The following is a 16448-nucleotide window of genomic DNA, read 5'->3' on the forward strand; positions in this document are numbered from 1 at the left end:
GAGGATAATTCAGCAGCAGGGGTATGCATCAACCACATGGCTTGGCCCCCTCAAATCAGGCACATCTCTATATGATGAAGACAGCAATGCAGAGATGTTTGTTTTGTCAAAATGTTGTCTCCAGTCGACTGAGTCTTTTGCAACTCCATGAAACTTGCTTCAAAACTAAGTCTACACAAAAAGTCAACCTCTCGGCTAAAACACAATGCTGTTTGAACTCAGTGCTCTGACCTTTCGTAACATTACGAGACCACTGACCAGAGAAAGCTATTCTGATCTGACACTGTGTGGGTAAAAAAAAAGCTGAAAAGTAAAGGCTCAGATGTTAGAAATGGAGGTTGGGGATGCGTACAGACGAAGATAAAATGTGAACAAATTAGGTTGCCTGGAAAACATTAGCCACTACACACCTCTCTGTACAGCGTTCAACAAACTAATTCAGTGCACGCACAAGCTGGAATTAAAGGGGACGAGGGACACATCTCACTGAAGTTGGGAAAGCAGTTTTTAATTGGGAAAGTTCAAGATGAGATTTACTTAGGTCTCAAGAAATTGTACCTTTAAACGGCTGCTCCAAGTAACAGAGAAGAGAAGCCTTTAATGAGTTACTCCAAAATAATAAATCACGGCATATTGGATGGGACGATCAGGGGGGACATGTTGGGATTCCCCACACTGGCAGATTTCAGGGTATCTGGGTCAGGAGTGTCTTCTCTCAGCCTTTCATTTCATGCTTCCACTCATGGGTTTGTATAATTATATATTTACACAGACATGTCATCTCATAGGTGCATAATACCCTGCCAGTGCACTCACAGTGATACATTGATTTCTATGTGGAGGCAATGGAAGCTTTTGTTTTGGCTGTTTGAGGCAGGAGTGAGCAAACGGAGAAACCTGCAGAAAAATAAGGCGTTGTATTGTATGTTTACTGGTTTGAGTGAATCTTCAAGGAGCACAATGCTGGTAAGAAATGCTAATGCAGGGTCTTGAAGTAGGGTCTCGAAATGCAGTAGACGTAACTTCATCTTTACCTCACCCGAAATTATTATCTAAACCCTACTCGATGTATTTTAAGTGAATACCAAAGCTGCAAGCAAGATGACAAGGCCCAAAGGTAGACAAAAGGAAGGAGGCACTGCTGAAGACGAAGGTCTTAACAACGCTACGAAGCTACCGCACAGCACAGTGGGAGCTAATGCTAATGCTAGTGCTACACACATGTCGGGACCTGCCACCAATGAAGACATCCTGGTAGCCATTACCAGGCTAAGCAAGCACAGTTGACATGAGGCTTGCTGAGCTGAATGGCGCAAAGTGCTTTAAAGTATCATTATCCAAGGTTAGTGACTGTGTATCTTCAACTGAAGCTGCAGCCGAATCTCATGAAAAGCGAATTGAGGAACTGGAGAAGCGGTGCGGCAATGTAGAAGTCCAATGCACTCAGCAACAAGCTAAGCTGGATGACCTGGAATCGTGTTCACGCCGGCAGAATATCCGCATCGTAGGGATATAAGAGAAAGTGGAGAATGGCAGGCCGATGGAGTTTGTCACGGAGTTGCTACTCAAACTACAGGGAGAAAGTAACTCCAACAAGCCTATCGAGGTAGACCGAGCCCATCGGAGCCTCAGCCCAGCTCAGGATGGGCATGCGAGAGCCATCATTGTCAGACTGCACGAGGAGAAGGAGTGGGTGCTGTGGCTGGCAAGGAAGAAAGGTCCGCAGCAATACGAGGGACGCCCGGGAGTCATCTTCCCTGATCTCACGTCGGCTATAATAAAGAGACGCCAGGTCTCCCATGCTATTAAAGAAAGGTGTAGAGCAGGGGTCTCAAACTCAATTTGCCTGGGGGCCGCTGGAGGCACTCCCAGAATGCATTGCAGTGATCAGCTCCGTGAAGCTACATTATGTAGCGATCACAATATGGGGTAATTATTGTTCAGTTAATAATCCGAAAAGTGAAAACTATTTCGTGTTTGGTTGAGTGGCTCCCTTGGTCAGCGTATTGAGACTTATGCTGTGAGTCTGTCCTCTAGAGCAGTGTTTTTCAACCTTTTTGAGCCAAGACACACTTTTTGTTTGGAAAAATCTCAAGGCACACCACCATCCGAAAATGTTAAAATGTGAAACTCTGTAGCCTATATTAACAATATAAAGTCATTCTCATCAAAAGTTTATGAACAGGAATCAAATAAATACAGAACATTTTTACTCACTCAGTGTGAAACCTGGACCTGATGGATGAACACAGAGCTGATATCCTGGTTAGCATTCTTTCTTTTCAAAAACTTCTCCATCACTGTCATTGACACAGTACTTTGATACACTTTATACTCTGCTCTCACAGCTGACAACGGCTGTGAGAGCAAATGATTTTTAGAAAAAAATGTGAAATTGGATACTTTCCCACGGCACACCTGACTAGATCTCGTGGAACACCAGTGTGCCGCGGCACAGTGGTTGAAAAACACTGTTCTAGAGGACTGCAGGGATGAGCTTTATGTTTAAGCTGGGAGTATGGAGACATCACTCCTGTTTATGTTCTGTTCACGTTAGAAATGGGAAGGGTTTTGTTAGTTTTTGGGGGGTTTGTTAATGCACATCTGTTTGTTGGTATAATGTTGTATAATGTTTTAAAAGCAGTATCACAGTTATGCAGCAGCAGAATGTTTAGAGGTGTACAGATGTATGTCAACTGATCCACATAGATACAGCAAAGGTGAGGTTAACCCCCCTGTGTCTTTGACTCTCAAGCTGAATTATACAAAAGGCAAATAAAACTTGCGCCTAAGCAATTATATGCTGCAAAATAAAGAATTTTGCTCATATCTCTCAGGAGACTAATGACACAGGAGATGTAGATTATTCAGTTCTCTGGGAGTTAAGGAGATGTATAATGTCATACAAAGCAGCAGAAAAGAAAAAAATCCAAAATGAAGCTGACCGAAATAGATGACCAGCTGACCAAACCGAATGCCTCGTATAGAACAAACCAGGATCCAGAACTACTCCCCAAAAAATTACAGTTTTGCAATTTGAATATAACACTATTATGTAAAAAAATAAAATTTGAAAATGCTGGTACAAGTCAAACGAAGGTACTTCGAGATTGGTGATAAAACTCAAAAGTTACTTGCGTAAACAATTACAAGTTCCCAGAGCCATATACTGTATTAAGTTGGGAGACAGTACTTTAACTTATAGATCCATGTAAAATTGATTGTTTTACAGATTTGGCGGGAGGCAGGCACAGGGTAAACCAAATCTTGAAAACATGTAAAGATTTTTTGGAAGCCTAAATTTACCAAAACTGCCATTAGACTCAGTTGAAGCACTGGAAGCAGATATAACTGATTAGGAGATCAACACTATCACCTCTACTTTTCCCAATAATAAGTCGCCTGGTCCAGACGGGTTTAACATAAAGTTTTTCAAAGTATCCATTCACAAAATATTGTCCCTGCTTTTGCATACGTTAAATCATGCTAGGCTCACATCAAGGATGCCTCCCACTTTATACAGGGCCAATATCTGTTTGATCCCAAAACCAGGTCGTGACCCGGAGGGGATCTCATGTTGTCGTCGCGTCTCATTGTTGCCTCTTGAAAGCAAAATTCTTGTGAAGATTTTCGCCAACAGACTAAAAGAATACATATGTACAATGATCCATTCTGATCAAACTGGATTTATGCCAGGTAGACATATGTATTTTAACTTGCGCCATGTTTTCAATATTCTATATGCAAAACATCCTGAAGAAGCTGTTATTTCATTAGATGCACAGCGTGCATTAGACCAAATAGAACAGTCATATATGATATACACGCTTAAAAAATGTGGATTTGGACCCATATTCACAAATTGGATTGAGATCATTTATGCAGAACCAACTGCTTCAGTTATCACTAATCAAAATATTTCCTGTCCCTTTACAATTCATCGGGGAACACGTCAGGGATGCCCACTTGCCCCATTCCTGTTCGCAATTATTATTGAACCCTTGGCAGCCAGCATCAGACAAAACCCTGTGATATCTCCTATTGAAATGTATGGTCATAAACATCTCTCTCTTTATGCAGATGACATCCTCTTATTTGTCTCCAATCCACAAACATTGATAAATCCCCTGTTGACGTCCATTTTGGCAGTTTCTCCGGCTTCTCTATTAATTGGGATAAGAGTGAATCGATGCCTATCTCTCCAGGGATAGATCCTACTTATTTAAGGTCCATCCATTTTAAGATAGCCTATAACAATTTTTCATATTTGAATGTAACTGTAACAAAAAAAGAGAAGATCTCCTTTGACTGAATTGGCAGACTGAAGTTGAACAACTGAAGCAAAATATAGATTTTTGGAAAACTCTCCCACTCTCTATGACGGGAAGGATCAGTGCAATCAGAAATGGTGGTATTACCATGCTTCCTTCACTTATTTAAATCCATCCCATGCTTTATAAGTGCATCATATTTTAGACAATTAGATTAAATTATTACCCTTCTTCTATGGGGCTGCTGTTTTCGACTTACCACTTGTGCAAATCAAAGATAGCAGGTGGATTCTCCTCACCAAATTTCAAACTGTACTATTGAGCTTCTCATCTAAATATCTTAGTGTGGTGGAAGAAAGGTCCCCCGTCATCTGCTAATTCCTGTCCAGCCTGGTTAATTCAGGAGCCTCTGCAGTCTCATAATACGTCTTTGCCTGCCCTCCTAAATAGTCCCATTACAGTCAATACATTGTTTTATAATAAAAGGTTTGCTATACACAACACTATAAGAATAAGGAAACAGATGCAGAAACACCTAAAAGCTCAGGCGGTTTACTTGGATGCTCCTATATGTGAGAATCACTCCTTTATTTCAGGTCTTAAGGATGCCGTCTTCCAGGAGTGGAAACTAAAAGGTATCTGTGCAATAGGAGATCTTTATATTAATGGAACCTTTGCATCTTTTGTGCAGTGAACTTCTGTTTACAATATCACTTCATCAGTTTTTTAGTTTTTTTCGAGAACTGCATTAGGAAAAAGGTGCCTGCTTTAATGTCCTTACTAGACATGAAGCCCTGGAGGCCATGAATACATTTGATCCCATCAGTCGGGGGACAGTGCCTTATTTTTGATAAGATCCTGTATGATGAGACTGTGTTGGACACGACTGGAATTAAGGGCCCATGGGAGGAGGAGCTGTGGGTAAAACTAACTGATGAGGTCTGGGGTGAATGTCAGGAGAGTGTACATGGTTGTTCAGTCAGTGTCAGGCACAATCTTATCCAGTTCAAAACACTACACACAGTGGATTATTCGAAGGAGAAGTTAAGTAGCTTTTTTACCAGTGTGTCACAAGTTTGCAATCACTACACATCTGAGATCGGAAACTTGACTCACTCCTTCTGGTCATGCAGTAAACTTAGCTCCTTTTGGAAGAACATTTTCCATTGCTCTTCACAGGCTTTACAGAAGCACTGGGATTCAGATCCACTTATTGCCATCATAGGAGGTTCTCGTGCTTTACCATCAGCCAATAAAAATGAGAAAGTTGCTCTGCTGTTTGGTATGGTGATTGCGAAAAGGCTCTTCTTGAAAGTGTGGAAAACAGATTCAGTGCCTACGTTTGACCTATGGCTGGGTGAACTGGCAAACACACTGTATTTGAAAAGGCTAAGGTACGGTAAAGATGACAGAGGCAATGTTTTTGACTGGATATGGGACCCTATAGTTACATTTCTTCAACAAAGTAACTGATATGAATGACAGACCTTGCTGTTTCCATCAATTAAGGACACTTTTTGTATTATTGTTTGATGTTTTCTCTCTTAAATTATGTATGATATGATATGATATGATATGATATATATATATATATATATACACATATACATACATGCAGGATGCTGGCTGGGAAAGCATACATGGAACGCCATAACCAAGTGGCTGGCATAGTGTACCGAAACATCTGTGCGGAGTATGGTCTGGTAACCCCAAGGTCACAGTGGGAGACACCCCCAAAGGTGGTGGAGAATGACCGAGCGAAGATCCTGTGGGACTTCCAGATACAGACAGACAGAATGGTAATGGCGAACCAACCAGACATCGTGGTGGTTGATAAAGGGCAGAGGAAAGCCGTGGTGGTGGATGTAGCAATACCAAGTGATGGTAACATCAGAAAGAAGGAACGTGAGAAACTTGAGAAATACCAAGGGCTCAGAGAGGAGCTGGAGAGGCTTGGAAGGTGAAGGTGACAGTAGAGCACTCGGGGCAGTAACCCCCAAACTGGAGGAGTGGCTACAGCAGATCCCTGGAACAACCTCGGACATCTCAGTCCAGAAAAGTGCAGTACTTGGAACAGCAAAGATACTGCGCAGGACCCTCAAGCTCCCAGGACTCTGGTAGAGGACCCGAGCTTGGAATCGAAAAACAGATGACCGCCCGCGGAGGGCGAGAGGGGAATTTTTTGTATTTTTTTTTTTACATATGATATAATTAGTAGTATATTATTTCATTACTGTCTGGGCTGTCGTACTGTTAATTCTGGTAATTGTAGTTAATTTAACTATTAATTCAAATTCCTAATTAACTGATTAGTATATCTTATGAGACTGATATAACTGACTTGCCTATTATTTCCTGTTAAACAGATGGTGCTCTGAGGTATATGATACAGATCAGATTAAAATTTCAATAACATAATTAATAACTATCTTTCATAATCATTCATCATTATTGATAGCCAAACTGCCAAACGCAACACAGATGGTACCACATCTATGGGGTGAACTGCACAATATAAATGGTACTTAGTGATCCTTATGAGGTAAAAACCGCAACACAGTAAATGTGTTAATACAGGAGTGCAATTACCTTGTAAAGCTTCATTATGACATGCAACTATGAGGCCTGTCTCTGTAATGACTGCTAAAAACCTTTTGTTCTTTTTATACATGTCCCAATATTGCCTCCACCCATAGATGCTGGAATTATGTTTGAAGGCTCTCAACAATGTATAGTACATTCATCAGCCAATACTGAATATGCCTTGATAATGGCACCTGTTATTTCATTGGATATAGTAGGCAGAACCTAAAACTCGGCGTGAGAAGTAGACGAATGGACAGCTTAAGGCCCTGTGGGCTGGGAGGCAGGTTTGAACAAGTTGGACAAAGATCAATTCCTGAGTTGACATCGAGTTGGACTATCTCCAAAACTGTGACATCCTGTAGGGTGTTGCTGCTCTGCAGTGGTCAGGATCTGTCTAAAGTAGCCTTGAGGATGAAAAGCAGTGAAGCAGTATAGGTATTGTTACATGCCAGGTTAAAGTCTGTGTTCCTTTGGGGCCTGTTTACACAATAATGTTTCAAGTGGAAATGCATCATTTTTGTGTTTTTATGCGAGTATAGAAAACAATATGCTTTTAACATTAACAATGGCAAATACCATAATCAAACAATCATCACATTTATGGCGATTCTACCTGATAACACACTGGTGTGAGATACAAGAGCACATAGAATCTATGTTTAAAGAATGAGGGCTGTGGCTGTAAAATGGTAATCCAGACAATATTAAGCAGGTAGTCATAATATTATGGCCAAGAATGATATAAAACACCCAAGAAGCAGTGCAAAACACAATGTGATACTTATTTAATGCCTATTCTGAATTTCTCATCTCCGCCGTGACAGCAGCCAACAGAGTCTCTACAGGGTTCAGATGAGCCGGGCAATCAAGCTCAGTAATACCCCCCCAAATAAGTTTTGCACTGAAGACAGGTGGTAAGTCCAGCTGCAGGATGCCTATACAGCATGGCAGCTGATAGAAGCTGGAAGTGCTCTGAAATCTTCATGTAGATGCTGCATTCACAGCAGTGAATCAGATGGCATAGCAGTCCAAATCCTCTCGAGGCAGTCACGACTGGAAACATCTCCACTCTTCCTCCACTCTGGTGAAGAAGCTCCTCCGGCTTCTTGTATGGACATTGCTTAACAATTTTCTTGAGGCTCCAGCACTCTGATCCATGGCTGATCCCTTGTGAAGGACGTCAATTACTGTCATCTAGACCAGTGATTCCCCACCCTTTTCTCAAGGGACCTACATTTTTTTTATAATTGCAACCCCACTCCCACTACACCCTGTACTATTGAAATAAGAAAAAATAAGAAAAATGAAGGAATGTTATAATAAACTCTGCGTGAACTACAGTTTCTTCACTATAATTTATTACAATGAGTTCCTTCGGGCTTACACACCATATCAGGGTGTTTGGTGGACTGGAGCCACTTCAGCTTGCACGCACACACACACACACACGCACACACGCACACGCACACACACACACACACACGCACACGCACACGCACACGCACGCACACACACACACACACACGACACGTTATATATTAAGCGACACAGTAATAATGGCAGGCCTCGTCATCAAAGCACATTTGATAAAGCACAACTTATGTCTGTTCAGTACATGCCATCTTTGTGCTGTGAGCTCAAATCAAAAGAGAATAAATGAAATAGAAACAAAAAGTGTCTTGGCATGCCATCAGGCTATAGGTTATAGCGGCTCTCGCTCTATTATGTTTCATAACACCAGGCCTAGACTTTAAACATTTGCAGCATCTCGATCATAACTTACCACTCTTGTCCAATGGTCATTGTTACTTATGAGCATTTACTGTGTCTATTATATTAAATTATTAGTAGCTTTAGGGGCCTGCCTACACAGTCATTATGCCATCACCCTCCACTGAATGTATAATCAGCCACATTTCAGCAATTTAGAATGGCTCATTATTTCTGTTATTTTTGTGAAAGTAGCTCACAAATACTGTAACACAATTGAGAGACAGTAATATTGTAATGTAACTAAATGACAGTAACTGATATATAATAGATTCCATTTTGGAAGTAACTTGCCCAAAACTGCTGTGAAACTGCGGGGAGTGGAGCGACGTCAACACAGGAATCGTCCATCGACCAGCAGCAGGATAAAACCACAAACGTCTAGATCTGAGCGGCACCCTCTACCGACAGCAGTGTTAGCCAGGGGGCTAACACCGTCGGCGGCTCTCGGTAGGATTGCACGGATGACCAAGAACCCAGTGGCTGAGGGGCTTCTTCCATGGCCCATGCTGACCACCACAGGCTTTCCTCATCAATGGAAAGCCTTTTGAGCATTTATTTGTAATCCTTAATATCAAACTTAAGGTCCATGTACTAGTAAGTACTTTGTCCTCACGAGTAAGACAATTCTGCGCAAGTAGAACAACTAGGGTACACAAGTAGCATCTTGCATCTTACTACTACTGGTTTTTCCACTGCTAGTGCCAATTTTGGCCTCACTCGTGCTGTGTACTGTGCTGCACTAGCAACACTACTAGGTCCAACTAGTAGGCATGTGTCACTCACTAGTAGCCTCCTTGACCCAACTAGCAATGCTAAAATGCACACTGGTAGCACTAGTATTACGAGTGAGGTAAAAATGGACATGGTTCGCATATGGGCCTTTTCAACTGATGCTGATGTAATTATAATATCGGAGTCGGAGGATATTGGTATTGATGGTTACGGTGTCTATAGGATTGATTGTCTCTAGAAAGGGGGGGGGGGGGGTATTGCAATTTACATATAAAGTAAGTTTCATGTAAATGTACTCTTGTCCAAATCAGTGAGTAAGCATTTTGAATTGTTAGCTCTTGACTTTGAAATATTCAAAACACTTTATTGGCTGTTATAGGCCTCATTCTGCTACCAGTGATGCTTTACCATCAATAATGAATCTCTTGTCTGCTTTGAAGCCAAATTAAGTTTCTTGATTGGAGACTTAAATCTAAACTGACTTAAATCTACAACCAACATCGGATGAGCTCAAATCGTTTTCTAATTCATTGAAACTGCTTCAGTTGCTGAATGGTACTACAAGACCGCACTTTAAATGGCCTGATGATTCTAGCCTTATTGACCCGATACTGACAAATGCTCCTCATAGACATTCAACTGCCTCTGTATTTGCGAATTACATCAGTGACCACTGTGTTATTGCAACAGTCCGAATAGCAAAAATTCCTAAACTCAAGCATTTAATCATTACGCGACAAAATATGAAGCAATTTGTGGAGCAGGCGGTCTTCCCTGGTCTTTTTGGTTTTGATTGGGATAGAATTCAGCTAATTCCTGATATTGAAAGAGCATGGACATTCTTCTATGATGGGTTTCACAGAATTGTCAATCAGCATTCCTCGTTGAAGAGATACAGAATAAGTGGCCGAAACAATGCTTGATTTAAGTCCGATTTATCTTCTTTATTGCATGAGTGCAATGAAGCATGGGCTAAAGCCTGCAAATCAAATCAGGATTTGGACTGGCTGCACTTTAGGCAATTGTGCAATAAATGTACAGTCGAAATGAAAAAAGCCAAGGCAAATTACTACATCGCCAAGACTACAGAAAACTTTAACAACCCAAGGACGTTTTGGAACACAATTAAATGCTTATCTGGGAAGTAAAATACCGTTGAGTTTCCCTCTTGTATAATTAAGGACTCCCAAACTGTCTCAGATAGATCTGTGATGCTCGACTGTTTAAATGAACATTTTGTTGCTTCAGTGTCAATTTTTGACTCTTATGGGCATCCTCAGAAACCTTCTACAATGGTCTCAAATAACATATTTCAGTCCTTTATTTTCAGTCCTTTATTTTCCAACCAATTACAGTTTCTCGGCTAAATAAGGCCCTTAAGCATTTGAATGTAAACAAGAAAGCAGGTCCGGACAATTTGGAGTCACGCTTTTCTAAATTTAGCATCACATTTTATTGCTTAACCCTTAACTTATCTTTTTAACTTATCCATAACGTTTAATGAAATCCTACAAGTCTGGAAGGCTGTCTTTGTCCTCCCCCTGTGCAAAGGAAGTGACCCGGCTATTCGAAACAACTACCACCCTATCTCCACAGTCTTTGTTCTGGGAAAGATACTTGAATCCTTGGTGATTGAACAGCTAAAAGAATGCCTATACTCAAATAATATTTGATCAGATTACCAGTCAGGCTTTAGGAAAGGGCACAGTACAGTCACAGCAGCCACTAAGTTTTAAATACTTTGATTGTGACATTGGACAAAACAACTGTATGCAGCACTTTTTATTGATTCTCAGGGTTTTGACACAGTCGACCATGATGTGCTGCCACAGAGACTCCTGAGGTCTGGACTACGATCCATGATCAACATATCCAGGACCTCCCTCTGTTTCTTGGGTTGACTTATCCAAACACTTTGGATCCTGATAACTACAGAAGTGTTGGGGCCACTGAAGAAAAAAAACAAAAAAAACAACAATGTGTAAGCTAAAACAAAACAATAAAAACCTCATGTGCTTCAGAAAACAAGTCAAAAATCAAAGTAGAGATTTATTTTTTCCACGGAGAGACAATTGTCCATCCCTCATCATTTGCCCGTGGATGCGGAATCACATTAAATCACTTAATTCTGAATATATAGGGTTGCTTATTACTTATGGACAAGTGATTTTACACAGGATTTCCCTGATTAATAAGAACGCATTTTATAAGCACGGGATCCGTGCCTTTGTCCTTCATACTCGACGAACATCCATTACAGAGCTGCAGGCTGCCCTGTGTCTGCAAGTGCAAAGTCTTAATGTTGATAAATGCACTGTGTTTATGAGCTGAAGCCTGTTCTGAAGCATCTTTTCACCACTTCATTAAACCGCCTGTAATACATTTTGAAGCAGTCACATGTGCTGGCATGTAGATGGACGGACTTTGTAAAAAAAAATTTAAAAACTGAAAAAAATAATCTCGACTTTGATTTTAGACTTGTGAATACGGTGCCGGACGGAATGTTTCTATGTCTTGTCTCAAACCTAGACATTATTCCACTCAGGTGCTCCAAAGTCAAAGTCCCTCCCTCCATGTATGAATCTTGAGCTGCATGGATGTAAATTGCATCGTCATTGGTTCACTGAGGTTCACTGAGCTGTAATTCCAGGTTTTGTTTCATGTTGTCCCTTCTGCTCATGTGTGCTGCAAACTACATTCCTTCTTTGCACGATATAAAGATTGAATTAGAGCTACTTGAAATAGAAGTCCACAGTCTTGTCATATGGTAATGAACTCGTCTTGTACTAGCGAATGATGCATGTCAAATCATTGCGACGGCACAGAGAAACAACTCGGTGAATTGCATGTTTATATCCATGAATGATGAGGAAGAGCAGAAGCCTCTTAGAAAGAAATGCAAATAGTACATGAAGCTGAGAGCCTCTCAGCGAACACACATGGCCTCTTTCTGCAGATGTTGATACACTGATCTGTATGGTGAGCGATTGCGAAAAGGATCCGATGGCAGCATTCATCGAAATTTGCCAGGAAGGAAGGATCGTGAGGACGTTAATTGGGATAATTCACTTCCAATGCTGAGCACAATAAGCAGCTGTGTTTGTGCGTCGGAGCGAAACCAGCAGTCGTCCGCAACTCGGAGCAGCTGCTTTCCTTTACCTGCACCTCAAGTTGGAAGGTTGAGCCGGCACTATGAAGACGTTCCCGTCATTTCGTCACATGTGCCCCTGCCAGGCCGGGGCCTTCGTTCTTTGGCAGCATTCCACCGTGTGAAAACCTCTGCCAGAAGAACTGTGTCATGCACCCGCTCAGCTTGGTTTGTAGACAGGGAACACAGGGAATAATCCATTCCATTTGATAGCTTTCTGGCACGTGTTTGAGTGGCTGTCATGGCAACTTAAGAACAGATTTGCTGTCAAAACTGAAATATTATGTATATCACCACCCATCTATTGAGGCGCATGCTCGCCCTCGGGGGCTCGCTGTTCTCTGCAAGCTGAGAATAGCGATCTATCCGTGATCTTTGCTTTCCTCGGTATGTCTAGCTTCAGCAAGAAAGTTGGGGGGAAAAAAAACTAATTCAAAGAAAAACTTGCGGGAATGCAGTCCATCATTCCCGGTGCAGCCGAGGAGTGGCAGTACAACATTGTGGCAATTAAAACATCTTGTTTCTCATCATTTACCGACGTGAAAAAAAAAAAAATGTAATTACAAGTACAATTTGGGTGATCTGATCCATTACAGCACTTTCTTGAGGCAAATCACACCAATATAGGCCGAAGTCAGCAAAAAGAATATTGCACAGCAGGACACAAACGACCAATCTAAGTAATTATTTTTTGTGCCACTGAGTTTTCAGACACCATGTTAGAAGATGCCAGTTTGGTATCAGAGCAAAGTGAAAGTCTTTTCACTTATGTTCAGATGAAGTCAAACATTTTTGGATGACACACATAAAAGTTTAAACACCTCCTCCCACTTCCACTTTAAAGTTCCTCAAATTTCCTTTTCTTTGATATCGTTATGATCCACATGTCCGCCCCTTTAAATAACTTGGTGACTTCATGTCATAAAAGAAGGCTTTGAAAGAAAAATAAAGGAAGGCATTGAAAGGCTTCTCGTTAATGAATCGAAGACCTGTTAAATCTATTGCACCTTTTAAAATCTCAAAAGTCTCTCTGATTTGTTGTTTGTGGTGTGAATGGCTGTGAGTGAATGAGTTTTTTTTAATAGGGAGGGGGGATTTGTCCTCTGATGCAAATTGGTTCTGTGGCAATGTTCTATTGTAACAAGTTTTATCCATTTGAGAGATGACCACTGTTGTACATTTGAATGTTTTTGTCTGTTTCTGTGCCTTCCCCATGGAAAAATCAATAAAAATAGTTTCTCTGAAACTGCCCTGTGTCTACCTGCATTTTGTTGGGACATGAATTACGAAAAAAGAAATGCTGGCAAATAGAATTGTATAATTAGACAAAATAAAACTGCAGTGAAAAAAATGTTTCTTGTGCTTCCTTCAAAATTCACAGTGAGTTTAACCAAAGAAGTATCCTATCTCACTATATTATCCTTTTGTGAGAAATTGATAACTCATGGTTTAATAAATGCTCTCTAATGGGATTTCTGGGAACTGGAAAATTGTTCAGTTGCCCGAGCACCAACAAAGGCTGAAAACAAGATGGTGTTGTTGGTCGTTTTTGTATTGAAATCGCACACAGTTGTGCAGAGAATAATACACTATAAACATTCACATGGACAGATGACAAAGTTGAATTGCTTTTATGGGTGACTCAACTATAAAACTAACAAGTCCCAGGAGAATATGCAAACATTGCATTCTCACTTGTCTTGTCAATAGGGACTAAATAAATGGAATACACATGATGCCCAGTCTTCTGTAGGGAAAGTGATGCATTGACCTTCATAGAAGTACTGGTGGCCCTAAAGTCAACCCTATACTCAGAATACCTACGCCCCCTTTTTTTCACTTCTATAGTTACAGTTACACAAGTTGTTCAGTTTCTTTATAGTGCAATTTGAAAGTTATATTGGAATAAATTACTTTCTCACAGCCTCGACCATGATTAGCTGTCTGTTTTTACCACAGAAATAAAGCAATAGTCTGTCATATGGCCGGAATTATAGCTGTCACAGATGATGAGGACCTTAAAAACCCAGGCTGCTGAAAGCTAAAGGTCGTAGAAAGTCATTTAGAAAGAAGGATGGAGTCCCTACAGCGAGTCAGGCAGCTGGCGAGTAGTGACCAACACAAGGTACCGACTGAATAAAAGATCCGAGTGGCCAGATGCTGTCATACTGTGGATGACTATGGGAGGTTGATAAATCTTACAACTCGGATATAAATAAAAAGATCCCTGGCATCGTTTTATCAGTATTGCAAAAAAAGGAGAATGTTGGAAATGATTAGAACATTTGCTTTACTTTTGCTTGTGTTGGTATGTGAGCCTTTGTAATTCTACTCCAGAGAGGCTTTGACATAAATTTGTTCATTTGCAGTCTCTGTATTTATCGGAGAACACTGCCCACTCATTGGTCTGGAAATCTGCACTTTCCAAGTCTGGGCCAAATATGTTCTTTTTATGTTAGTCAAACAGAAACTAAAGAAATCAATGAACAAACAAGAGCAATCAGAGATTACTGACCTCCACCAAGGGCAGACATGGACACATATTCCACATCCAGATAAACTGCCTTTATTCATTTATTTAGTTTGATGAGCCCATGATTTTGTTTCATAATCTCAAAGAACACAAGAAGGTATTGTTACCTTCTTCCACATTATCATCCGAACCGTAATTGACAAGGCTGGCTTATTATGAGGTTTCACTCACTACCTTTTGGCTCATGTCTGCTGCTATCAGAAGCTGTCTGTTGGGCCAATTCTGATGTCGGGTTTTAGCACACACTGGACTAACACCGGCCATACACACACCGGCACAATAGCGCAGGAGCGACAACACAAAACTACACTTCCCAAAACCGAAACATTCTATGACTACATTTCCCACAACGCACTTGTCATTTAAAGTGAAAGGCTAAGCTTGTAACAATTATTTTTTATCTGGATCACCACCAAGATTAATGGGTTATTCCTTTGAAAATGCACACATTTATCAATTTTCATGAAGATCAGCTCATTAGTGTTTTCATATATCTTGTCAACAGACAAACAGACCAATAAATGCGAGTGATTTTAGAACCTCCTTGTAAAAGGTAAAAAATGTCATTCTTAAAAAAGGAATGCTGATGTTGCAGTTCAGTCAATATCCTGTAAAACTATTGGACATCAGGTGATGGTTGGCTCCAGGCAAAAAAGTACTGGTTAGAGATGCGCCGATACCAACAGCAGTCACAGGTCCAATACTGCACAGAGCACCTGTTGGAGGATTCTTGTTTCGTCTCATAAAGAATGATGTGTAATTTTGCAGTCTGTGTTCAAGGATGACCTGTGTCAGCACTTTTGAAACCTCTGGGCTACTTTTGGTGTCCGTCAGTGCAGGAAGCACTTGGATCTTCCTCAAAGCTTTTGAGAAGGTGCTGTCTGACTTCATAGTGAGACTAACTCCTGGACAATCATGCAAAGGTTGTGCTGTGACTTTGTCTCTTCTTGCAAGAATAATGTAACGCAATTGTCTTAAAGCTTTTCAAATAGCTCTCAGTCCGATTCCCGTGTATTCTGTTTCCCTGAGGTTATCTTACTAGGAAAACTCTGCTGACAACTTGGTCGTCCGAGCCTGATTCGGGACTGAAACGTGCACCGGAAAAAGACCAGTCTGGTGTTTTCTAAAGAGAAGTCCTCCAACTGAATTGTTGCAAGAGGCCGGTTTACACTTGAACTGAACAACAATTAACAAATGGAGACAGATCAGCTGGGGTGAGTGAGTTCTCATTAGTGTGAAAGATCCTCTTATGTGGAAGGGATGGTGTCAGATATCCATCCAAAGGCTTAGTAAGGTTGCACAGTGCGGTAAAAGCGAATACGAGGTTATTTCAGCCAAATAATATCGGGTCAAACTTGTCCTTACTAGGTGTAGTAAGGACACCTAGCAAGGTGTCCTTACTACA

General features: G+C 40.9%; 1 protein-coding gene across 1 annotated transcript in view; it reads left to right on the forward strand.

Moving 5' to 3' along the window:
- Positions 1 to 1540: 1540 nt before the first annotated feature.
- LOC308128757 (twinfilin-2-like) overlaps positions 1541 to 16448 on the forward strand; it is a gene marked incomplete at both ends in the record, with an annotated part of 36768 nt that continues 21860 nt past the window's right edge. Inside the window, one exon of the mRNA XM_080494422.1 lies at positions 1541 to 1767. Coding sequence (XP_080350548.1) covers positions 1541 to 1767 — 227 coding nt within the window. The remainder of the gene's footprint in view (positions 1768 to 16448) is intronic.

The sequence above is a fragment of the Blennius ocellaris genome, assembly GCF_963422515.1.
Source record: "Blennius ocellaris genome assembly, chromosome: 4".
In the NCBI taxonomy this organism is placed as follows: Eukaryota; Metazoa; Chordata; class Actinopteri; order Blenniiformes; family Blenniidae; genus Blennius; species Blennius ocellaris.